This window comes from Notechis scutatus, chromosome 3 (genome assembly GCF_049901735.1).
Source record: "Notechis scutatus isolate UNSWTSFEM ecotype Mainland chromosome 3, rNotScu1.2, whole genome shotgun sequence".
In the NCBI taxonomy this organism is placed as follows: Eukaryota; Metazoa; Chordata; class Lepidosauria; order Squamata; family Elapidae; genus Notechis; species Notechis scutatus.
In genome coordinates, this window is record NC_142011.1 from 36,509,648 (window position 1) to 36,535,620 (window position 25,973).

The 25,973-nt window shown below is 37.8% G+C and overlaps 1 protein-coding gene across 4 annotated transcripts in view; it reads right to left on the reverse strand.

Moving 5' to 3' along the window:
• LGR6 (leucine rich repeat containing G protein-coupled receptor 6) overlaps nt 1-25,973 on the reverse strand; it is a 147,223-nt gene that overhangs the window by 75,644 nt on the left and 45,606 nt on the right. For all 4 annotated transcript variants that reach the window (XM_087959525.1, XM_087959524.1, XM_087959526.1 and 1 more), the window contains exons 2-4: nt 18,125-18,196; nt 13,964-14,035; nt 359-430 (exon numbers count right to left, since the gene is read on the reverse strand). In XM_087959525.1, coding sequence (XP_087815651.1) covers nt 359-430; nt 13,964-14,035; nt 18,125-18,196 — 216 coding nt within the window. The remainder of the gene's footprint in view (nt 1-358; nt 431-13,963; nt 14,036-18,124; nt 18,197-25,973) is intronic.

The window sequence follows — 25,973 nt, forward strand, 5'->3', positions numbered from 1 at the left end:
TGACATATTGGCCCTTGTTTGCATTTTTCACTTGTTTTTAGCTCTACTCTTTTTGGGAGTTTGATATCCTAACATGTTCATAAAGATTAATATGGAGCTCATGCTGGCAGAATTTGTGCAAAACAAAACCTTCAAAAAACTTTAAAAATTGTTTGTATCAAAATCAACTTCAAATTTTCTGATTAATCATATAAGATTGCTTTCCTGTTTATTTCCTACTCAAGTATCAGAACAAACACTGTCTGGATTTCTATTTCTTTCAAGCCAACACTGGGGGGTGGGGGGTGGGGGTGGGGGCAGCAGGGAAACTTTACTTAAAAGTTTCCATAGTTCAGAATCACAGTCCACAAAGACTTACAGTGACTGAAGGTTAGGAAGATCCCAAAGAGCCTCCGCAGGAATTCGAGTGAGCTGATTATTCTGTAGCATCCTATAATTACAGAAATAGAAAGATAACTTTTAAACATATAACTTTTAAAATTATATAGATAATTTCCATATAATGAAATATACCCATTTCTTTTTCTAAGTAAGATTTCGGACCACAGACACCATCTGAAAAACAAACTTTTCACTAATAAGCAGAAGATTGGTGTGGAATAAAAGGCCACATTTTACACAAATTGATAGGATAAATACTGTTAAGTCTAAGACTAATGTTTTTACAGTTTTACAATTCAGCACCATTTGATACTTTAGCTATCTACAATTTACCAAATTAAATTTTTACTGTTGATATTTATTCATTTTTTCCATCATTTTAAAGAGACAGAGGTCCTTAGTCCCAACCCCCAAAGAGTTTACAGTTTAAAATTTTGCATGAAGGAAATGACAAATGAGAAGAAAATTAAAGCAAGGGTGAACTGGATATCTCCAGCTAACATTGCTTTGCAATAGTTATAGACTATGTAATAAATTATAAAGAGGATTAGGAGATTGAAACACCAGTTCCAAGTGAAAAGTGGGTCTTGAGGAAAGATTTCAAGGAACCAAAATGATAAAAAACAAGCTGCTATTGAGAGAGAAGTTATATATTTATTTTGGGGTGCGTGGTAATACAGTGGCTAGAAAATTGGATTTTGATACGTTTGATTTTGAGTGTTTTTTGCGTGAATCTTTCACTGATCTTTTTTTTAATTGCATAAACTTTAACAGATCATTTAAACAGGAGATGTACAAGAATAAAGATACAAAAAGAAAAGCAGAAGGCATCCAATTACTAATAAAACATAAATAAAAACATTGTGCAAAAAACCAAAACACTTTGGTAGTGCATTCTCTCCTTCCCTCTCATTTATTTCCCTAGCTGCTAACCATTACTCAAATATTTGTACTGTACTTTGAACATTAAACATTTGAAGTTATTGCTAGGATTTGTTTAAGTAATTAAATCTATTATTTTGGGTTCTCTTTTCTTAAAAAACAATATTTCAAATGCCCATATTTGCCTTGCTATATGTAATATATCACGTATAAGTGAGTCAATCTTATTTGATTTTATTTAGAATTGTATTATGAATATATATGGACAGTTTTACCATTGCTATATATTCTCCAATTCTGGTTTTCCAATCTTGTATTGTCAGCTAAATCTCATTTTTCTGATATTGTACCAAAAATGCTCTTGCAGCCAACAATACATTTCTTAGTAAATTGTGATGCTTTTCATACATATGTTTTATGGAGTGATTCTTAATAAAAACTATCTGTAGTTTCAGTTCAAATTTTATGCTTAAGAATCTCTGAATGTTTTGATTTATTTCTTTCCAATACTTTTGATATATATTTTTTTTGCATGACTACTACATGTGGTAAAATGTTCCTTTTTCATATGGCATTTCCAATATTCATTGCTATATGATTTGTCTACTTTGGTGATCACTGACAATGTTATATAACATCTGCAAAACATTTTACATCAATTTCCCCTGAAATTATAGCTTAGAATACATGTTATTGATTTTTTTTCCTTTACATTGTTCTACTGTGAATGCTTCTTTGAAGTTTTGCATTCACTTTATCCTGTAATGTTTAATTTGACACTTGTCAATTGCCTGGACAAGTCCCTACAATTTTCTTAGCAATGTTTTGGGAAGTGGTTTGTTATTGCCTTCTTCCTAGGGCTGAGAATGTCTGGACCAAAATTACCCAAATGGTTTTCTTGCCTAGGACTGAGCTAAGCTCCTAGTTTCCCAGTTTCTAGTCTAGTATCTTAACTACTACATCAATTTGGCTCTTCCTGTACGATTGCATCGCCCACTATTCCAGGTTAAAAGATGCATGTAATTTGGCACCTGCAAATTAGGCGCTGTAAAATTAATAATAAAATTATGTTGAAATTATCTATGTTGCATTTATTTTCTATCAGAAAATATAACTTTCAGAAATTTAGAGCTGATATGTGAATTAAAGTGATGAAAATAATCCTTGTGTTTCTGATATAGGTCTTTTTGAAGCTCTGTGTATTACCTGTAAACAAACTACCATTCCACCTGATATCATATATGTATTCCCAGTCATCTGCTCCATAGATGCATGGGGAAAATATGAGAAATGGACAAAGAGAAGGAATGGAACCCCATATATTCTGTTATCACTTAAGCCTAGACATTTCAAAAGTTTATAGAACTTGGGCTACTTTAACAAAGGCTTAGTTTAGTAACTGAAGAGGAAAGGAGAAAGCTACGATCTTCCACTTTCTCCTCTGTTTTCCTTGTTGCCTCATTAGACTATGATGGCTGAGCATCTAAAGAACCACCAGAGGTAAATGACAAATGTTGTAGATAAAAGGGGAAAGAAGGCATGCTGTGTAGGGCCATGTAGCTTGTTTCTGTCTATGGAACAATGACTTTAATCACAGGGTTTCATGGACACAGTGTCGTTTCTACTGGGAGTGGCCTACCAGCCACACAGTTTTTAGTAAACATCTCCAGCTAATGATAGGCATTTGCATTTACTCAAATAAACAACAGAAGCACAACGTGGAATATGCTCATCTCTTGGCTGCATCATTTTATGTCTCTGGTACAAAAATCAAAAGGAATCAAAATGGTGGCTTGGGACAATACGGTAACCCACTTGGTTAAAAACCAAATTTGTTTTGAAGGACCATTCAAGTAAGTCTCACGTGGAAAACATAAGCCCCTGCCTGCTCAATCATCTTGGAATAAACACTTCTTGTAACTGCTAGTGCAGTTAAGCAGTTGATTTGCGAGCGAACCTGAGAAAAATTGAAATAGGGTGAGTTCTTCCTTGAGGCTTTTTCCAAACCTGAAAAAAATACAGCTCAGTTCAACCCAAGCAGAGCTCCATGAAGTTCACACCTACTTGGACCACGGACTTGCTAATACCATTGTGAAGGTAACAGGCTTTGATTTATCTGTATTTCCATTTTATATGTCCAGCTAGCAACCTCCTTACTTGGTATATAGCTCTGGCTGTAGCAATGGAAATGAAACAGAAAAGGCAGATTCTTTTTATCGTCATCTTCTCATACTGATATGGCAGCATGCCAATCCACAAAAACATTGAGACATTTACCTTTGTAGGAGAACCATATAAGGAAGAGAAGCTGGGAGAGAGAAGGAAGGCTTCTTTTACTATCACCATATTTGTTATTGGACAGAGGGGAGTTTATGCTAATGTGAGTGGGAAGAGGTAGAATCTCAGGAGTGTCAAACTGGCAGCCCACGGGCCGGATGCGTCACATGCAGGCCATGCCCACCCCAACTCCGTGTAAGGGAAAAAAGTCACGATATGTTATGTGACAGCAATGTGATGCCACGAGTTTGACACCCATGAGGTAACTTTTGGATTATTCATGCTTGTATCACGTTTTCAGTAATCATTGAATGTTACTAAATTTGCATTTCCATGCTAGGAAACAGAGATTTCAACAGCAACTTTATTGACAATAACAAAAGCCCACATTTTGGTGGGATGAAACAATTATTATGTGGTATGGTAGCCCAACTGGATCCCATTAATCTCATCTCAGGAGATCATTGCTTCACAAAGAAGTACTGTGAGTTACAGGTGATGAGCATTATAAATGCCACTAATTATTATAATGAAACCACAGTCTGTTACAGTGAAACCACAGCCTTCACTTGATCTGCTCTATTATCATAGCAGATTTTTGAAAGAAGAAGCAGGAGGGTTGGCTTTATTGCTCAGATGTGTGAGAGAGGCAGGACAGCTTTATATCAGCCAATTGAATACTAGAGAATTAGAACTGGAATTCTGTGATCAAAAGTATCTTTTACTAAGTCAAGCTATAATAACTTGAAAATGAAAGTATAGGAATTGAGCCTACTATATTGCGGAAAGAGACTTCAGAAGTTTAAAGTTGCTACTTATAAAGACATAAATTGCTCTCAAAATTTTCCAATTATTGATTCCAAGATAACAGCAGATCTATTATTAGTTATTACTGTGTGAAGATATCTTTCCTTTAATTCTAAACCAGTCCATGATAGGTCACAAGGTGTTCTCACTGGATTTTTATTAGCTTTTTTGAAAATGGAGGTACTTGTGTTGGAGTATTGTGTGAGTAAGCAATTATTATGGTATATTTTCTGCATCAGAACAGTTTTTAAAAAAATTACCAGGATTATAACTGGGCAAACTGGTGGTTTTTCTTAGCATTGGGAGCTCAGCAGAAGAGATGATGGTCATAGATCACACTTGAACTACTTTTGAGGGATTGGGAAATGGAAATGTTGGCACTGTGGAAGCACCATTCAAAACTTTGTTTTGGATTAGGAGACTCCATAATAAAGATTTTTTCAAACTCCTCCTAATCCAGGAGAACCTGAACATCTGTTAGATATAGTAGTAGGGTCTAAAAACCTAAAATTCACCCCAGACAAAGACAAAATACAATTCCCTTACAGGTTTGCAGTAGGAATGTGCTGTTACCTCCAATGCTATTACTAAACGATTGAGTGATTTTGGTGGCAAGAAGCTGCTAATCCAATTGAGTGATTTTGTCAACTGAAGCTGCTAATCCAATTCTCATTCTGTCTAATGTACAAAACTCCAGCTGTGGACTAATTAGCTCCCATATGTATTAGTCTAATATTGTACATGCCTCTGAAAACACTGTAGAATTTGCTGTTAGTAGCTGGGATCAGGAATAATGAATTCTCCCTTAGCGATCCAGAGCAGGGGTCTCCAACCTTGGCAACTTTAAGCCTGGTGGACTTCAACTTCTAGAATTCCCCAGCCAGCAAAGGAGTTGAAGTCCGCCAGGCTAAAACTTGCCAAGGTTGGAGACCCCTGATCCAGAGAATGGCTAAATAAGATGGGGCACTTTCTGTTGGAAAGTGTTTTCCTTTGTGGGGCACATCCAGTACAGTACTCACTTGCAGCTTTTCAGTGCTCCTGGGCTGATATTACTGACATATGATTACAGACCCTAATTCTATCATTGTTTTAGTTTGCTTTTGTTTATTTGTTAATCTTAAAAAACTATGCTACATTTACTTTACAGAGTTAATGCGTTTTTTGTTTTTTTTAATATATGTTCTATTGGCACATTTTAAAAAAAACAACATAAAAAATTCCATGTCTATCTGAACAGCATGTTGTCTGGGCACAATTAATTTTAAGTAAAGATATAACAATAACCATAATCATACTACTAATCTTAATAAAGATATCAATATTAATCACAGAATAATAATACAATAAGTTTATCCACCTTGCAAAATTTTCAAAACAAATTTTTATTATCTTTTAAAATTCTGTTTAGTTTCTAATCTCTGTTTCTATTAGTTGACCATAGGTAAAATAAAATCCCATGTTAAAATATTCTGTTTCTTCCTTTTCTTTTATCTTAAGTGTCAATCTATCCATCTCAGCGCATTCTAATATTTTTCTTATTATACTTTCATCTGTTGGGACCTCATCATTTTCCTATTGTTGTGCAAACATTATTCTTGTTGTTGTTACTACATGCAAAATTAAGTATGTATTCCCTTTATTATACTGTTCTGGTAATATACCCAGCAGGAATATATTACCAGAACAGTATAATGCTGGGAAAACAGAGTTAATGTTGAAGTACTTCCACACAGTCACCATCCTTGCCAATCTATTGTCTCTGCAGCAGCTTGACAGTATCAGGTTAAGTTTCCCAGTGCTGAATTCAATTCTCTGTTCTGATGGTATACCCAAACGAGATAAACAATATAACAATAAAAACTGTGTGAATATCTATTTCAGATGGCACATAACATAAAATGAATCTTGGGGAATGCAGGAGCCTGCTGCTCTTGCTTTTAGTCCTCCCATATGGATTAAGATATTGTTCCCAAGTCATATGTATGTAGACTCGGTTCAGAAGGGCAGCTAAACATTCAGAAATTAGAGGCTGCCAGTGCAAACCATGATTCGCATTTACTCTATTTGTGCTCCATTAAAATAGGGTTATAGGATATGAATCAATCATAATGAATGGGCTGCTTGCATTTACTTTGTTCAATTATTAGCACAGACCATTGTGTTTAGGTATTGTATGTTTCATCTTTTTACTTATGGCAACAAGTGGCACGGAGTCCTGCTTTGTGTGTGTGTGTATGCGCGCACGCTTGTGTGTTTACATATACACTTGTACTGTAACAAATGCAGTGCAGAATTATGAGGCTGCTCCGCGCATCTTTATTCACTCTCTTTAGTTTTAATGGTTGGAGAAGATGAAAGGGAAAAAACTATACATCAAGGGCTGCTCATCTACCACTCCAGGGAAGGATTTCAAGAGACAACACTGATTCATGTGCTTCTCCATGCCTTCTGGGGAAAGCTATTCATCTAGTCATAGGAATGTTTTCCCACACAGTCAGCCCTCACATCTGAAGCAGCCTCTAGTCTCCTGCCTAATTGACTGACACTTTGTGAATCCAATCTTGATGGCTCCATGCATGTTTTCTGCAATAAAAACATTCTCTCTCGGCATGACGAGAACTGCTGTGCTCCTCTAACTTGCCATACATCAAATCAGCCTTCTGTTGCCAAAACTGCTCCTCTCTGCTGTTTCTCTGAAGTTAGAGGGAATCAACAACATTCTCCCACCCCATTGCTATAATACTCTTTATGAGATGGATTTTATATGTCATTGTTGAATACTTAAGGAGGTGAGCTCACAATTCTTGTTGTTATTTCCCTTTGGTTCAAATCACCTTCCCATTGTAGCTTCTTCAAACTGTTCACAGGTCAATTTGCAACAGAAATAAGCTCCATTGAACACTTGGTTTCTTCATCAAATTGGCCTAGAGACTAGATCTGTTGTAGAGTGTTGTTGACATGACAACATGTAAAAAGAATTTATTTATTTTAAAAAAATTCTATGTTGCCCATGCCCATGTTGCGATTCTAAATGATTTATCTAGAAAACAATTTAAAAATTAAAATTGAAATGTAGCAGACATCAGGAAAAATTGTAAACTAATTCAAGGCCCTATGTTTTAAATTTTAAGGAGGAGGGGGGCCAGCCTCAATTTTAACTGGGACCCGTTTCTTAATGCAGCTATTGGCATGGAAAAAGAGAGCTATGTGGTACAATCAGCAAAGGTGCTCACTAAAAATCTGAACATACAGGGCAGACTACTCATAAGTAGGCCAAGAGATGGATTATACACAGAGGTGGTATTCAGCCAGTTCTGACAGGTTCTGGAGAACTGATAGCGGAAATTTTGAGTAGTTCGGAGAATCGGTAAATACCACCTCTAGTTGGGTCTGCCCTCATCTATTCTCTGCCTCCCGAGTCTCAGCTGATCGGCTGGGTCTTCTTTTGTTGCCCTGCACAGGAGAATGGAGCTGGAAAGCATTAGTGGGGTGAGGAGGGAATGGGGATTTACAATATCCTTCCCCTGCAGTGGGGAGGGAATGGAGATTTTGCAGAATATCCTTCCCCTGGAGTGGGGTGGAAATGGGGATTTTACAGTATCCTTCCCCTGCCATGCCCACCAAGTCATGCCCACAGAACCGGTAGTAAAAATGTTTGAATACCACCACTGATTACACATCAATGAAAAAACAAATATATTAACATATTTCCCATGAATTAAACTTTGCATTGATCTATTATAATTATCAAGCTGATCAAGTGAATTGAAGCTAATATTATCATCTATTAGCACTCTTATAATTACTAAGTGAGACAAAGAAATACTGGCCATCCTTGGTTTGATGCATTAGAATTTGGGATGTTGAAACAACGGGACCATTTTAAGCTGGTGCTAAACATTCTGAAATAGTTTGGTGAGAATTTTATATCATAAAGACTTGACATTGATCTATTTCAGAGCCCCTTAAAATCTCATGATAGAAGCAAGAGATAAATCTTGCCATAATGAAAGCAAATAATAAACATCAGAATCTATGATAAATTAGCTGACTAAAAATTCTTTGAAGTTATGGGGCTTAACCCAAAGGGGTGTGGTTGTGTGTGCGTGTATGTATGATTTTATATTTTTTTTAAAAAATGACTTATGGCTCTTGCATTTACTAATATAAATATAGTAGAGCTTTCAGTTTTGTTACAGTAATAAATGAATTATGCCAGATAAATACCTTTAAGCATAAGCAATGTGCCTTTTTTTCAACATTAAATAACAGAGATCAGAAAATAAGAGAGTGGACTTTCAGAGGCGATACCATGGCTGACTCTTAGGCAAGATGGTATGCTGACTAAAGTAAAGATTGCATCCTGAATTTAAAGTCATTTTTTCAGAGCTGATTTTCTGTAATTGAGCCCTTGGGATCCTTCCTTTGTACTGCACTGCGGATGGTTGGTGTGGCAGGTGAGGATAGGACACCAAAACTGAGGACAACCTATAAAAACAATTATCTCTGAAATTATGGCATGCTGGAACTGGGTGTTTAATCTGCATTCCTTGCCTGGAGCATCTTGGTTCTGATGAAAGCAAAAGTTTTCCAAAAAGATTTAATTGGTGGTTTTTTTTTCCCCCCTCCAAGCCCCATCCCAACAAATGCCCTGAGAGCTTTGCCTCTGTGTCTTATAGCTTCCTCCACTTGCTATTGTGTCACTCCAGGAAAGAATGAATTGAGTATAGATGGATGCATGGGTCCTTGTAGAAACCGAGAAAGGTTGTACAGTCTAGAAATTGTACAACACCCACTTGCCTGGTAACAAGCTGACTCACAGAGCACCAGTGGGCCATTACAGAAAAGCCTCTCACCAGATTCACAGCGGGAACCAGAGACACTAAATTAACACACATGGCTGCAAGCATAACATACGCCTTCAACAAGGCCAGTCTCACTATGAAGCAATATAGAAGAACTTTGCTTCAGGCAGCTTGTTCAAAAGGGGCACTAATTTCTCAGTTTCCATTTCATTGCAGAAACATGTCCCAGGCTTCTAGAACACTGCCTCATTTTTTATTACTGTTTTCATTTTGTGCTTCAAGTGGAAAAAATGTCCAAGATTCCTACCATGGCAAACAGCAAAAGCTCTTAAAAAAAAAAAAAAAGTGAAAGCAATCCTGTTAAGGATGAATTTTTATTTGGGCATTTATTGTTTTAAAATATTGCTTAATTATTTATTATAGATTTAATTCATGTAGTAACCGGTGGGGTCCAGAAGAAGAGCCTTCTCTGCTGTTGCACCTGCTCTTTGAAACGTCTTATCCCTTCCCCCACAATCCTGAGTGAAGTCAGTTTCAAGCCTCCTTACCCTCCATTGTACAGCTAGACTGGAGCTCCAATGGATGGGTTTCACACTGGGAGTGCTTGGTAGTGTCAGCCTTCAAGATCTTCTACTACTGCTTTGCATCTTTTGGCTGCCATAAGTAACGGGGGGCAACGTCTGGGAAGAGAGCTGGAGGTGTTACATTCTTGTGTTGTGTAAATGAGGAGAGTGGGGGAGTATAAATTCCTGCTTAGGTTTCTATTTCTTGCTTAGCTTTCTTTTCTCTGCGCAGCTGCAAATCTTTATCAAAATATGCCAAGGTCAACGGACAGAGGCCTCATCACCACCTGAAGATGTCCACATGATCATATTCACAACTTTTAATTGGAAGAATCATTTGAACTATGGGGGGTGGGAACATTTCCATCACATTGTATATGTGATCTGCGCGCCTAATTTCTCAGATTCAGAATTCTACTGATGCTACCACTTCAATTTCAGTAAAAGATATCTTTTCTCTAATCTAAAGAATCTAAGTATTTCTTTCTTGAATTTTGAATGGAGCACCACCTGACAGGTAGATTAACAGCAGGTATCCCCTTTTCCCCTTCTCCCCCAATCTCCATCGTTTTAACAAGGTTGATTTTTTTATAGTATTATATTTATATTAGGTTTTATACAGTTTATACAATTTATAAATGAACAAACAAACAAATAAATAAATAATTTTTCAAGTTGATTTCATAGAAAGGAATAAAACACATAATAAAATCCAAAATCCGAGAACAACAACAGCAACAACAAAATTACAAGAAATACAATCAAAATAGATAAAAGCAGGATTTTATGGCATTTATTTTGAGATAGTTTATATAGGAGACTTTGGGCTAAGTAATTTCAAATATAATAATAGGCTAGCATGCATTTTTGTGGGAAAAAAGGAGTAAGGTACATTCTTACTTCTACAGACATCAAACAAGAGATTCACTCATCCAGATTTGGATGAAAATTCAAAAGAAACATTACATAAAGATGCCTCGCTGGCTGTCAGTTATGGAGGTCATGATCCACCCAAACAGATTGGATATAAAAAAAAATGGTAAGTTATAATGAGTTATTAGACAATCAAGGGAAGCTTAAAACGGAACAGTAGTTGTGTGACCAAGGAATCATAACTGATTGGTGGCCATACTTACAAATACAAGATAGATATAAAAAAGACTGAGAGGAATTTGGATTTGATAAAGAACAGCAGTAATTAGATAAAATTTTAGTTGGAACAGAAGAAAAATTTATAACTAAAATGTATAAATATTTATTGGGGTTTAATATGGAAGAAGAAATTGTACAGGGTTCTATGATAGCATGGGCTCGAAACTTTGGATATAGCATTGAATTAGATGAATGGGAGAAATTATGGACTAGGAATTACAAATTAACAACATCTGCGGTCTACAAAGAAAATGTATACAAATTGTTCTATTGGTGGCATTTGGCCCCAGTGAGATTGGCCAAGATATATCCCAGTACAAGTCCAAAATGTTGGAAATATGGACAAAAAGATGGTACCTTTTATCCTATATGGTGGCTATGACCTGAGACCAGGAAATATTGGGTTAAAATAAAAAACTGGTCACAAGAGATCACCAAATACCAAATAGAACTCAAACCAGAATTTTTTCTATTGGGAATAATTCCAGGCCAATACCCTAAAAAGATTAAATACATTATACTTCATATCCTGACAGCATCCAGAATAGCTTTTGCACAATTATGGAAAGGAGCGAATATTCCTTCAGAAGATCTAGTTATACAAAAAATAATGAATTGCGCTGAAACGGATAATCTCACATTGGAAATTAAAGACAAAGAGGATTTTGATTATTACACAATTTGGGATAAATAGTATGAGTGGTTAGAGAATAGATATAAAGATTAGGAAGAACAGAGGATTGGAAATAAAACAAGAGACCTTAAGAAAATATTTTTGTAGAAGTGTATATAATAAGGTATATAAGTTATATGTAATTGTCGATGCTAAAACACTGTAATGAATATAAATAAGATTTGTATTTTTTTTAAAAAACTGCAATAAAAACAATTTAAAAAAGAATGTATATTCAATTTTACTGTACACCAAGAAGAATTTGTATTATTGGGCAGTATAAAAGTATAAATAATAATAAACAAACAGGGCAGCTGCAGTGGTGGAGAGCTTCTTCATGTTGTGTAGATCTTAGGTGACGGCTGTTATACAAAGCTTATTCTCACAGCTGGAGAACTAGTAGACCCCTTAACAGTTTTTGGGGGAAACATTCCTTCTGATTAGCCACATAGATTAGTAGAAGATTAAAGCAAGATGAAGCACATTTGGCCTGAGATAGGGTCTTAACCTACCCTAATCTCAGTATGAGGACCACCTGGAGATATTTTTGCTCATATTTCTTCTGATAGTAAGTCTCTCACTTTAAAATGAAAGCTAAGATGATAATCCCTTTGTTAAAATGGGTGCCCAATTTGTCTGCTGTCAAGAAAGGATGAAGGTTATTTATGACTTCATCACAAGATTGTTTTCGATGCACTCCAGGATATTCGGGCAAGAATTGCCATTTGTCTCAAACTGCCAGTGCTCCCTGACTAATACACTTTCTGCCTCAGGAGAATCACACAATATATATATTTTTCTCTTGAAGCCCATGGGCAACTTCGCTACTGCTAAAACTGTTTTAGTTTCAGAGAGACTAACACGTCCAACCATTTTGCTGGGAAGTGCTCCAATGTACACTGATGAAAAGCAACTTTCCTGAGTGTAGAATTGCCCTTGTTGAGACAGGGTGGGTTTTCTGTGGTTTTCTTGGTTTCTTTGATTCAGTGCCTAATGCAGGCTATGGATAAAGAAGCAACTCATCTCTAAACCCAGGGATTTAGAGTAGGATTTTTAGAAGGCCTCGTGAACAGCCCTGCGCCCTCTAATCCGAGGAGCAGGTTGATACCTGTACGTTTCATGTAAACATTGTCAGCTATGGTGATTTTGAATTGTGTTCGGGTTCCAAACATGCCCATGAACTAAAATGTTTATTGCAGAAGAGGAGGTTGTAAAATATATATATATATATTTGGAAAAATAGAAGTTGAACCATTGAGAGCATAAATCGTTCAGTAGAACCAGACTGTTCGGGCACTACTATGACAAAAAACAGTCATCTGTCTTATTGTTTGATAATAGATTGGTTAAAAAAGAATATAAAAATAATCAGAGGAAAAAGGCCTCCAGTTCCAATAAAGAGATTGGGCCAATTGCTATTTAAGCCCCTTAAACCCAATCCCATTATTCCCAGTAACAGGGAAGGAGTTAAATGAGAGAATGAGAGAGTGTCAGCAATGTAATTATAAGCTAGTGCTGTTTTTTTAGAAACTGTTTTTTTAGTGCTGTTTACCTTCTAGAGCAGGGTGTCCAACCTTGGCAATTTTAAGACTTGTGGACTTCAACTCCCAGAGTTCCTCAGCCAGCTTTGCTGGCTGAGGAACTCTGGGAGTTGAAGTCCACAAGTCTTAAAGTTGCCAAGGTTGGACACCCCTGTTCTAGAGTAAGGTAAACTATAAGGAAGGGGCCCCCAACCGCTGGTCCACTACTGGGCCACGGCCTATTTGGAACTGGGCCATGTAAATGGTGGGCCAGTGCGCACACAGTTCAACTTGCGTGAGCGGCAGGCCAGCATGCATGCACACACATGCGTGACTCAATTTGCAAAAGTTGAGCTGCACATGCATTCATGTGCCCACTGGCCCACTCTTGCAGCCCAGTTCCTTTCTTTCCCCCAGCCGGGCCACTGAAATGCAAAGATTGGGGACCACTGCCCTAAGGGCCTACTGATAATTTTATTATCTACATAACATAACCCATTCAGTCAAAGAAAATCAATATATTGTAAATACAGGGAGTTGATGAAGCTTGTGATAGTGACAATCATAGAATTCCAGGTCTGTTTAAGAATTTTTATGTAGAGGGAGGCACACTTATAAGCTCTGAACATCCTGTTCACATGGGATTTTCTCATGAGCACTACCTGAAAAAGTTCGATGAAAGTTCAAACCCTGCTCCTTGTATCAAGAATATTTAACAAGTGACACGATTGTGTTAAAAGTGCCTGAATTTCTCAGAAGTTCAGACATACAATATATAGTTAGAGAAAGTACAATCACATGACTCACATATACATAAAAAGCTTTTGGGAAGTAAAACTAGGGGTCCAAATAAAAGTTTAAAAACCAGTAAAGTAATAGCAGTTAGAAGAAATTGTGACTTACAAAATTTTTAAATTGTAGAGGCCAGAAAATGCTCCTTCTGGAATTTTAGAGAGTTGATTTCCAGATAGGCGCCTGTAATAAACAGAACAAACAAGGTCAAGATAATACAGCCAAATGTTTAACAGTGCCTTTTGTTAGGAAATATAATGATAGCTTGGAGTGAAGGGCCTTCCTATACTTTTCAGCAAGATAGAGCCATTATGAGGGGAACCAGAGGTCATTATAGGAAGAAGGGTTGTCTGTACAATAAAAATTTCCTTCCTTCCTTCCTTCCTTCCTTCCTTCCTTCCTTCCTTCCTTCCTTCCTTCCTTCCTTCCTTCCTTCCTTCCTTCCTTCTCTTCCTGCCTCCCTCATACTAATGAGAGAAAATTCTTGAATTTATAGTCCAGATCTTATTGTTACAAATGGGAACTCTCTATGATAATATTCTCAAGATTAGGAAAAATTTCATTATCACAAACCATTTTCCCCCTAAAACTACAGAAAGAATATTATTATAGATGGTTTACTAAGGAGATCATCCATCTTCATACTCAATGTCTAGGACCAACCAGGATTGATCTCTTCTCTTTTAAGATGTCCCTTAGAAATTATTTTGGATCAGATGAATCTTTTGCATTCCTCTTGCATTCACTGATATTTAAACACTTTTTGAATTCCCCTAACAAATGCGTTTTACTGATCAGTCTATTCTTGCATACAAAAATACAAATCCTATTTGTTATGTAGATTTCTATTCTTCTCTGGAGTTTAGAGAAATTTTGTCTATAATAGTGTAAGCAGCATAAGATTGCCTTTTTATCATAAAAAAGCAGACTATGACACATGGATTTTGTAGAACATTATTAATTAGAATTTGATGGATTTTTAAGAGGGCAACTCATTGATATCAGTGCATTTTATATAATTTCTCTATCATGGAAGAGTCAATAAAATATTGATAACACCAAAGGTGCGTCCAAATTGGTGCTTATTGCACTTCTTTTTTGTGGTTTATCTGTATCTGTATTTATTCTTGTACATACATGTATATATGCCTCTTCTTCCCAAATTGGGAAATAGATTTTTTTAATGATAAGGTTGTATATATTTTATCCATTTCATTCAGTGGACAAATAAGCTTAATGGAGGAGAGATTGTTTAAAATTGATTACAGTGAATTTAGATTTTAGGATTACAAGGTACTTTACATTTTACTTCTACAACAGGCATTGAAAATAAATGAGCTATGTGACTACAATGCATGGATGCAGTGGTAGAAATTGTACATTTTATACAATCCAGTGAGAGTACCTTTGGGGAAGAACTACTAGGATAATAGCTGAGAAGAAATATGACTCATAGGAAGCCAAACAGCAGTGCAGGAAATGCTATCATTCTGGTATAGATATTGGAAGAATGAAAAATCTGCTATTCTATAAAGAAAATTACTAATTAGGAAATGAAAAGTGACACCTGTAAATAGCATTCATAGCAGAACATAAGCATATGTTTATATGTTTATCTATATTTATAAAGATACCTGGAAAACAAGATAGACACTTTTTCATACAAATGCATGTTATTTACAAGAGCAACTATAAGCAGAAACACACCAAGAAATGATATTTAAATGTATATTATGTATGTACATAAAGAGAAAACAGGGAAAAAGTTCAGTTTCCAAGGAGGTCTCCCTTAATAGGATGTGAATGCCCTTGGAATCAAGAGGGAAAATTATTTTTATTTATAATGAATTCTACAAGGAATGATTGTTGCTCTTTGAGCCTCTAGTACAGCAATTCTCAATCTTAGCAACTTTAAGATGTCTGGACTTCAACTTCCAGAACTCCAGTTAGCTATTTTGTGGGACAGAGCTTGAGAGGTGTGCTTTATGTATATGTTGAAATACAGAGCAGATGAAGCTGTCAACACTGGTTTCCACTCCCCTTATCATGAATCACCGTTTAACCTTGTGTATTTTGGCACAGCAGTTTTGTCCCCCCTCCTCCCAATTGCATTCCCAGTCCTTCTTGTCAATCAGCAAAATCTTCATCTGTCTAATTCTTAAGTTTCTTTGTTACCTTCAATATTCCAACAAACTTCATTTGGACTGATGTTTCTAATTAGATGGGGGAAAGCAAAATCATAGCGATAAAATTATATTTCTTTTGATATAAGAAACAAATTGATTTCTACAGCTCAGATCTACTATCAGCTTTCAAGGTCTCAACTTTTCTTTGTGTTTTCCTCATTAGGCATGAAGTCTCATTGACCACAGTGAGGCTTAGTCATGAGTAGGCATGCCCTGGATATCGTGCCACCTTTTCTATGATCAGCTTTCCAAAGAATCCGCATGAAGTATCTGTGACATACATCATCGCAAAATCTCCTACGGACAATGGACACAATATGGGTTTTCACATGAAAATATTAAGAAGAAATTCTCCTACTATGCTTCAATTGCAGCCAGCTGATGGTGAAAAATATACATAATATTAATCATCATTTGTTGAATTGGCCATAGTCATAATCATAATGGGTAGGTTCACACATCAGTCCAAGTAAAAAGAAAGAACTTTATGGATTAATTAAGTGTGAGTCCAAACAATATCAGAATAGTAACTGGACTGGCTTCTCCTTCCAAGCTGTCACCCTGCCACATTGGGCTACTACTGTTTCCATCACTTGGTGCCGCTCCATGTCAAGGTGCATTTGTGTAGCATACAACTGGCACACCTGCTTGCAGTAGCCCTATGCAAACTCCTATGCAAGCTACATTCAAATAACTTATGCATTTTTAGTACAATCTATAAACAGTCACTTTGTTCAGTATCTTGATTTAGAGATTAGAAAAGTAATTTTTACTGTATATGCTATCTTCTCTTACTGCTGTTGAAGACAACTCTTGCAGTTGAAGATCAGACTTACCACATATAAGCTGCAAAAAGCCAGACATCCACTAGATGGCAACAAAGAATTAGGGTTGTAAGTATTTCTTTGCTATCATCTGATGGTAGCCTTAAATTTTGCAAGCTCTGGAAGACCTAATGATCAGGGATCTCAACATATTGTTAGGACAAAATAGCAGATGTTCATTTTCATAACTGTATAGACTAAGATTGCTATTTACCCTAAATAGGAACGGATGGGGAATCCATTATGAATTAGCATTAAAATGCCAGTTCTTAATGTATATGTTTAACCAGTGATGAACTAAATATTGTGACCAGTTAGATGAATCAATTCAACGTCAGTTTCATCACAACTTCTTTTAATTCTTTTGAAAGAGTTAGCAATGGTCAAATGGTTCTTTGTTATCTAATAAACACAACATTATGATGATCCGTCTGAATTTGCCACAAAAAAATTAATGATATGATTAAACTCCTTAATTTCAAACACTGTCTTTCAACAAAATCAATTGTTACTTTTGTTACAAATAATGACATTTTGAAACTCTTGATTAGAAGTGACAAGAAATTACATCTACATATATTTCTGTAAAACTGGAATTAACATTTTTGTCAAAATGTATCTTATTTTCATGGGTTCATAAACCTATGATTTATGAATTACCATACTTGCTGCAGCCAAAGACCAACCTGATTTAATGGTTTTTCACAAATTCAAATTATATATTCCATCTTGTTTAAATTGTCTAAATAAAAGCCAATATCATTTTTTTGTTTTACATTTGCATTTTTCATTTTGCAAAATCATATATGAGATATGGCAATCAGAATGCACACACAATATTCCCAAGGTAGCTGGGGAATTCTGGGAGTTGAAGTCCACAAGTCTTAAAGTTGTCAAGGTTGGACACTCCTGCTGTAAACATGTAGAAAAGTTCTACCCTTATGCCAATAAGTTAAAAAAAGGAGGGAAACTTTAAAGAAACCATCAAGAAAAGATTACATGAGCAGTATACAGTATTATCATTGGCTACAGAAACAAGTGTTGAGTGTCAGGAAGGGAAACAGTTTTTACTACCTAAATAATTATACAATAATTTACTGAGTTGTGTGTGTGTGTGTGTATGTGTGTTGTGTTTACTGCTGTTAACAGTATGAGTGGTCTCCAGATTTTTCTTCCTCACATTCATAACTTGTTCAGTCTTAGGTATTATTTAGAGAACCTTTGAAAAGATGTCAAGGCAATATATGTTTAGTAATACTTACAATTCTTCCAGAAAATGTAAGTGATGGAAATCTCCAGGCAGCAGTTCACTGATGTTATTCATGCTTAGATCCCTGAAAAATATAATAATAAAAAAAAGAATTTGGAACAGTTGTAGTGTAAACCACAGTTCAACTTCGACAGCCAGTTTGGGGTGATGGTTAAGACACCTGGCTAAAAACTGGGAGATTGTAAGTTCTAGTTTTGTTTTGGGCATGAAACCAGAGGGTGATACCCCTCCTCTCTCTCCCCCTCTCTCTCCCCCTTTCTCCTTCCCACCTCCTCTGTCTCTCTGTGTCTGTCTGTCGGTCCTGTGAAGGAGGCAATGGAAACCGCTTCTAAAAAAACCTAGCTGAAAAAACTACAAAGTCATCTGGAATCAACACTGACATGAAGACACACAAAAAAGGAAAAGAAAAAAGAAATTAAACTTAGTTCTTATATAGGATCCTCGCAGTATTAAAAAATTATCCCTAGTTTATGGGCTGTACTTATTAATCTGAATTCACGCTGGATTCACATACTATGTGAAGCCAAATTTTTGTAATCCCAAACTTGTTAAATAACAGAAATCCTACCAAATGGAATAAGCTACAGAAGCCTGGTTCATGCCTAAACGGATAATTTCTAGAGCAATTGTACATTTCTATTTTTGGCTGTTTCCATGCTTTACAGACTCCCAAACTGAAGCAATTCTATTTTGTCATTTAAAAATATTATTATAAAATCAACCTGAAGGTTTTGAACAGTAAGATAGGATATGAAAGAATGCAGATAAATAAAACTAAAATATCTGTTATCTTCAGGCAATCCCCATTAATCATTTAACCTTGAAATAATTTCCCTACATTTTCTGTACATAGATTCAGCCTCTTCAGGAACTATTTATTTTATTTTATTTATTTATTTTTGTCAATTGCTTACAAGATAATAGGTATAAATAAAAACATAGTTATGAATAAATGGATACACATAAGAAAAAAATAAAAATAAAAGCAACAATAGGACAGGGATGGTAGGCACGTTGGTGTGTGTGCTTAAGCACGCCCCTACAGACCTCTGAAGGAAACTGTAAAATTTGTGGGAAGAAAAAGAAAAAAAGAAACCACCAAGTAGCTTCAAGATGAGATTACATGAGCAGTACATTAAATAATGAAGCATAAAAATTGATCTCCAGTTCAGTTTGTATCATGTATAAAAGTTATGAATAATGGAACAGGACAGACAAAACATATTACTCATTTAATATATTTATATAATACCTTTCAGCCAAACAACAAGTCATAGCTAAATACATCAGTTTAAAACAAAAAGGGCTGCAAGGCAAATCCATCACAGTAAATCTGGTAATAAAATAATACTGTACTTATAATAGGTAGAAAACAGCCTGAGGTCCAGATGTACCATTGAGTATTATATGTATAATAGTGACAGCTGACCTCAAACCAACAGATTATTTGACTCAGCAGTTCCATATGGAAATTAAATAGAAAGAATGGGAAGGTAGAACTGTGCAGTCTGAACAAAAGAGGAGACGTGGGCTCAACATCTTCTGCCTGATTGAAATTGGCCACAGAGAAAGGAAGAAGAATCACCACAAAATGATGCCTACCACTCTTAATCTTTGGAGTTGGGCCAAAATACCATGATCAACAGTATCAGAAACTTCGGACAGATCAACGAGCACAAAATGGGCCCACCAACCCCACCCCAGCTATATCCCAGGTCACTGAAGAGCATGACAATACAAAACCACAATTTGAAACCCAACTGAAATGGGTCCAGGAAACCAACTTCTTCCAGGCACCATTATAAAAATGGTCAGATCATCTAGTTTTTTTTTTTCATCTCATTCAAGTAAACCTGAGCACTATCTTTCTGAGCAGATAGGTTTTCTACTCACAGGGCCTCTCCCTTGTCACAATTAAGAGTACTCATATGATCACTACCAGTCTCAGAAATTCCACCAACTCATCTATCTTAAATGATAAGTAACATTTGTGTACTGGTGAATACATAGTGGGGCTATGCATAGATTGATAACATCAACCTCAAACCTATTAAACTTCCCCCAAGTGTTTGGCTTAGACAAAAAAGATTACAAAGGACAAAAGAGAGCTTGCAAGACCCAACTACATAGTAGTCATAGGACTGTTATAAGTAGCAGTCAAATAGATGTGCTATGACTCATGCTTATTAATTCATAGTTTATCCAGGCAGATATCATAGGCAATGAATTGAATGCCATTAATAATAAAATTATGCTTTCCATCTTCCTCCTGGTGTTATTCACCTATCAGAACCAAGGTAAATTCTATGTTAACTCTGGCTAATTAATCTACGAATGCCTAAAATTGCTGGTTTACTTCAGCATTTTGCTTAAACAAGAGATATTTTATTCAGTAGATTACAATTTGAGGAGTATTTTTTTTGTAGACATTACATTTCAAGGTGCCATTTTTCTTGTAAAAGTATTAATTATCTTCTTGTAGAAAACAGTCAAGAGTCTTGACTGGCTAGTTAATATTATTCTTTCTGTGTGATATTTATCAGCAATTACAGATAGATGTACATATATGATTGAGGAAGTTGTGCTCCTCAAAAGACATTATCTACTACATAGTAAAGTGTGAAAAGCCTCCCATAGGACATTCTATATACATAAAATAAATTGTTGTGAATCAATAAAAGTTACTAACATAAATGCAAATCAGGGTTTGGAAACCTGCACACCTGATTGGCCCTTATACAACAACTAGGGATTGGTCCATAAGTAGTCCCTGATTGGCCACTATTTGGACACTTCTCATTGGTTATAAGTTTGAACTTATGGCACATGTCATTGGTTAATAAGGTAGCAGATAACCCTATAAAAGGGTTGCTGTTGCCCATAGCCTTGCTCTGTTCTGTTCTATTTACGATTATTAAAGAGTTGAAGTCACTGGTCAGATGTCTGGTCTCCATTATTTCCCAAACATAACACTGGCGACGAAGGTGGGATGCGGAGACCGAAGAGCTGACTGAGTTACAGAGCAACCAACAGAGCACGTGGTCGAACACGCACCATCAACGGCAACATGGCCAGCGGTGCCGTACCACCCGCTCCATTCAACCCAGAAACCGAAGACTGGGAGGCATACATGGACCGGTTCCAGATGTTTCTGGAGACCAACAATTTGAAAGATGCAACAACCGGCAAAAAAAGAGCTATCTTTCTAACTCACTGCGGGCCTACCGTGTTTAAAATGGCAAAATCACTTGCCAAGCCAGCAGAAGTAAAAGAGATGGACTGGGACGTCCTCGAGCCCTTACTATGGGCTCACTACGCGCCCACCGTGCCAACCTTAGTCAGAAGACACGAATATTACCAGAGGGACCAACGGAAGGGCGAAAGCCTTGCCAATTACATCGCGGACCTCCGCAACCTTGGAGGCCTCTGCGGATTCGCCGACTTAGAAGAAGCCCTCCGGGACCGCCTGGTTCTGGGCCTAGAAGACGGCACGATCCAGAGCAAAATTATGGCTAAGGGGGACATCAGCCTCAACGATGCCCTTAAAGAAGCCTCGGCAGCGGAGGCGACCAAGAAGTCGGCAGCCCGAATGCGCCGCACCAACGCACCGCTACGTAAACTCGCCAATGATACCTCGCCTCGCTCAGAGAGACACCCGGTATCGACTCACCACGAAGACCTAGAATCCCCATCAGAAAGCGATGAGGAAGAGGTCAACCGACTCCGAACGGAACGAGACCAGTTCACACAACCCTCATTCCGACCGTGTGCAGGATGTGGGGCGAATCACCCACGATCCAACTGCAAATTCCTCGACGCACTCTGCCGAAATTGCGGGAGACGAAGTCACATCGCAAAGGTTTGCAGAAGCAAACAAAACTCCAAACCCCGACAGGCCGAAGGCCAATCTTCAGGATTCTTCAGCACACACCGAGAAAAACTGAACCACCAATGGGGAAACCACTCCTACAGAAACAAGCCGTCCACCACTTCCATCAGGCATGAAGAAACCAGGCGGGAAGAGACCCACCAAACAATCACCATTGGCCACGCTACATCCCTTGATGCCGGGAAAATCCGAGTAAAGGTCGCCATCGAAAACAAACCTTGCGTGATGGAGGTAGACTCGGGATCTTCCCTCTCGATGGTGTTGTGGAAAACGCTCCAACAGCTCATTCCAACGATTCGAGGCCAAGACCTTAACCCTCAAAGGGTTATACTCAAAGACTATCAGGGCAACTGAATTCCCGTCGTCGGGTCCCGCAGATTCCAGATCTCTTTCAAGGACCGTACCGTCGCTCTGCCACTGACTGTCGTGGACCGCGACAGGCCTAGTCTTTAGGCCTTCAATGGTTCAGGCCGCTCGGAATTACTGTAGCCGGAGTCCACCGAGCCGAGAGCAACGATTGGGAGGAAGCACTCGTGCAGGAATTCCAAGACGTTTTCGCGAACGGACTAGGCAAGTACAAGGGGACCCCGATCTCATTTAACTTGAACCCTGAGATAGCACCCATCCATAAGCCACGTCGGGTGCCATTCCCCTTGAAGCCTAAAATCGACGAACAACTCGATAAGCTAATAGCGCAGGGCGTGCTGGAACCCACCGACCACGCCCGCTGGGAAACCCCTATAGTGACGCCTATCAAGCCTGATGGGTCACTGAGAATTTGCGGAGACTACCGGGCCACCTTAAACCACGCACTACAGCAAAGTGCATATCCAGTGCCAGTAGTGCAACACTTGCTCCATTCCCTGGGTGGCAGGAAAGTTTTCGCTAAACTAGATCTAGCCCAGGCGTATCAGCAATTGCCTGTAGATCCTACCACGGCAGAAGCGCAAACTATCGTAACGCATAGGGCGCATTTAAATGCAACCTGCTCCAGTTCGGGTAAGCGTTGCCCCGGAATCTTTCAGAGTTTAATGGAAAGGTTGTTACAAGGGATCAGAGGGGTCGTACCATATTTCGACGATGTACTCATCGCCGCCCCTAACAAAGACATCCTAGAAAAGTGACTCAGAGAGGTTTTACGAAGATTCCAAAATGCAGGCCTCAGAGTTAAAAAAGATAAATGCCAGTTATGTACCGAAAAAGTAGAATTTTTGGGATACCTCCTGGACAGCCAAGGAATCCATCCCACCGAAGACAAATTAAGGGCGATTAAAAAGGCCCCCACTCCAAGGAACAAGGCAGACCTACAGGCGTTCCTTGGACTTATCAATTTCTATAATGTCTTTTTACCCCACAAAGCAACGGTAGCAGAACCATTGCATAGACTATTAGACAAAAAAGCAACGTGGGTTTGGGGACAACGGGAACAATGTGCTTTCCAACAAGTAAAGAAATTGCTAACTTCTGATTCTGTACTTATGCAGTACAACGAGACTCTTCCGCTCACTATCACGTGTGACGCATCACCTTTTGGGGTTGGGGCAATTCTGGCCCACGTATTACCAAATGGAGCGGAAGCCCCCATCGCGTTTTTTTTGCGAACCCTAGCTAAAGCTGAAATAAATTATAGTCAGCTGGACAAGGAAGCTTTAGCTATTGTGGCTGCAGTTAAAAGATTTCATGAATATGTTTATGGCCATGCGCTAACCTCGCCCGCGCACCCTGCGGCGAATGGACGTGCAGAACGCATGGTACAATTTGTAAAAAAGACCCTTCACAAAATGGAATTTGGCAACATCGACGAGAAAATCAATCGAATTCTCTTGTTGCAGCACATCACGCCCCACAGCGTGACCAACAAAACGCCCGCTGAACTTCTTATGGGGCGGAAACTACGATCGCACCTTGACCGGCTCCACCCGCATTCGCACCGGAAAAGCCCTTCGGCTCCAGCAGCAAATGCCGGGAATTTAAGGTAGGCGATTTAATCTTTGCCAAAAACTTTTCCGGCGACCCGTTATGGATACCCGCAACCGTTACCCACCTTACCGGGCCTAGATCTTACCGCCTGATAACGGACGATGGGAGGGTGTGGAAACGCCACATAGACCAACTCCGATTGAGATTACCACCCAGCACCCATGACTCCCCGGGTTCACCAACTCAAGGGGGAGGAAATATCGAGGAAATTGACTTTGATATGACAAATAGCGGGCCAACGGAAACCCTACGGCCCAGCGGAACACCGGAACTTGAAGCGGGAGGGAATTGAATTTTTCAGGGAACTTTAATACGGGGAAACCGAACTGCAAAACCCCAAGAAACACGGAGTAGCAGAGACAACCACAGTGGAAGCAGCACGGAATCACCGTGCAGCGAAACTGAATTTAATAAAGATCATCCAAACGCTCCACCGAACCGGACCTTAGACCAAAACCGGTGGAGCCACGGAAATCATCCAGACAGACCAAACGGCCTGTCTATCTTGAGGATTTTATTACAGCTCCCCTCAAACGGAACCCAAGGGGAGGGGTGTTGTGAATCAATAAAAGTTACTAACATAAATGCAAATCAGGGTTTGGAAACCTGCACACCTGATTGGCCCTTATACAACAACTAGGGATTGGTCCATAAGTAGTCCCTGATTGGCCACTATTTGGACACTTCTCATTGGTTATAAGTTTGAACTTATGGCACATGTCATTGGTTAATAAGGTAGCAGATAACCCTATAAAGGGTTGCTGTTGCCCATAGCCTTGCTCTGTTCTGTTCTATTTACGATTATTAAAGAGTTGAAGTCACTGGTCAGATGTCTGGTCTCCATTATTTCCCAAACATAACATAAATAATAGAATCTATGGTCTCCAAGTTGCAGGAGATACAAATGTTTTTGTCAACAGTTCTTCCAAATATAGCAATGAGCCTCCAAAGAGTCTTAAATATATTCTGTTGGGCTAAATTAGAGTAGAATGCAATGAGGATGCTGAGATCATGATGAAGAAAGTAATAAACTGTTTTGTCCATGTTGTTTCTTTTTTTTAAAAAAAATAAAGTTTATTTAAGAATCATACATTTAAAACATTTAAAAAACAAACGAACATATAAACAGATATATATATATACATATATACATTTTGCAGCGAAAGTTGAGCAATGGTAACACATTTTTTAAACATTTTTAACATTTTAAAACAATGATGTGATCTGCCTTGTTACAATACCTTCCTCGTTCTTTCAATGTTTTAATTTCACAAAATGCTTTATGATTAAACGCACGTCTTCAATAACTTTATAACTTATCCAGTTGTCAAATATTGTCTTTTCTTTAACCATTCATGCCAGCAATTCCATGTTTTATAGCAATCACTATCTTGGTTATTTTTTAGTAGTTTAGTTAGGCTATCCATCTCTGAACACTCGTGAATTTTTTTGATGACCATCTCCTCTGAAGGGGTGGTAGACAATTTCCAATTTTGTGCATAACTTATTCTAGCTGCTGTTATAATGTGTAAAATTAAATATTGGTATTTTTTTTCCATTTTTGAATCTATCACACCCAGCAAGAAAGTTTCGGGTTCAAGTTTTACTTCTTGTTTAGTTATATTTAAAATCCAATTTTTGATATTTTTTCCAAAACTTTTGCGCAAATGGGCAGGTCCACCACACATGAAAATATGTTCCCTGGACGCAGTTACACTTCCAGCAGTTTAGGGGGAGGTTCGGGAACATCTTAGCTAGTCTCTTGGGTGGCAAGTGCCAACGATACACCATTTTATAGAGGTTCTCTTTATACGAGGCTGACATAGTTAATTTATAGTTTGTTTCCCAAATATGTTCCCACTTGTCTAATTCAATACTGTGGCCCACATTTTTTGCCCAAATTATCATACACTCCTTGACTGTTTCTTCTTTTAGTTTATAATCCAATAGATATTTATATATTTTACTAATC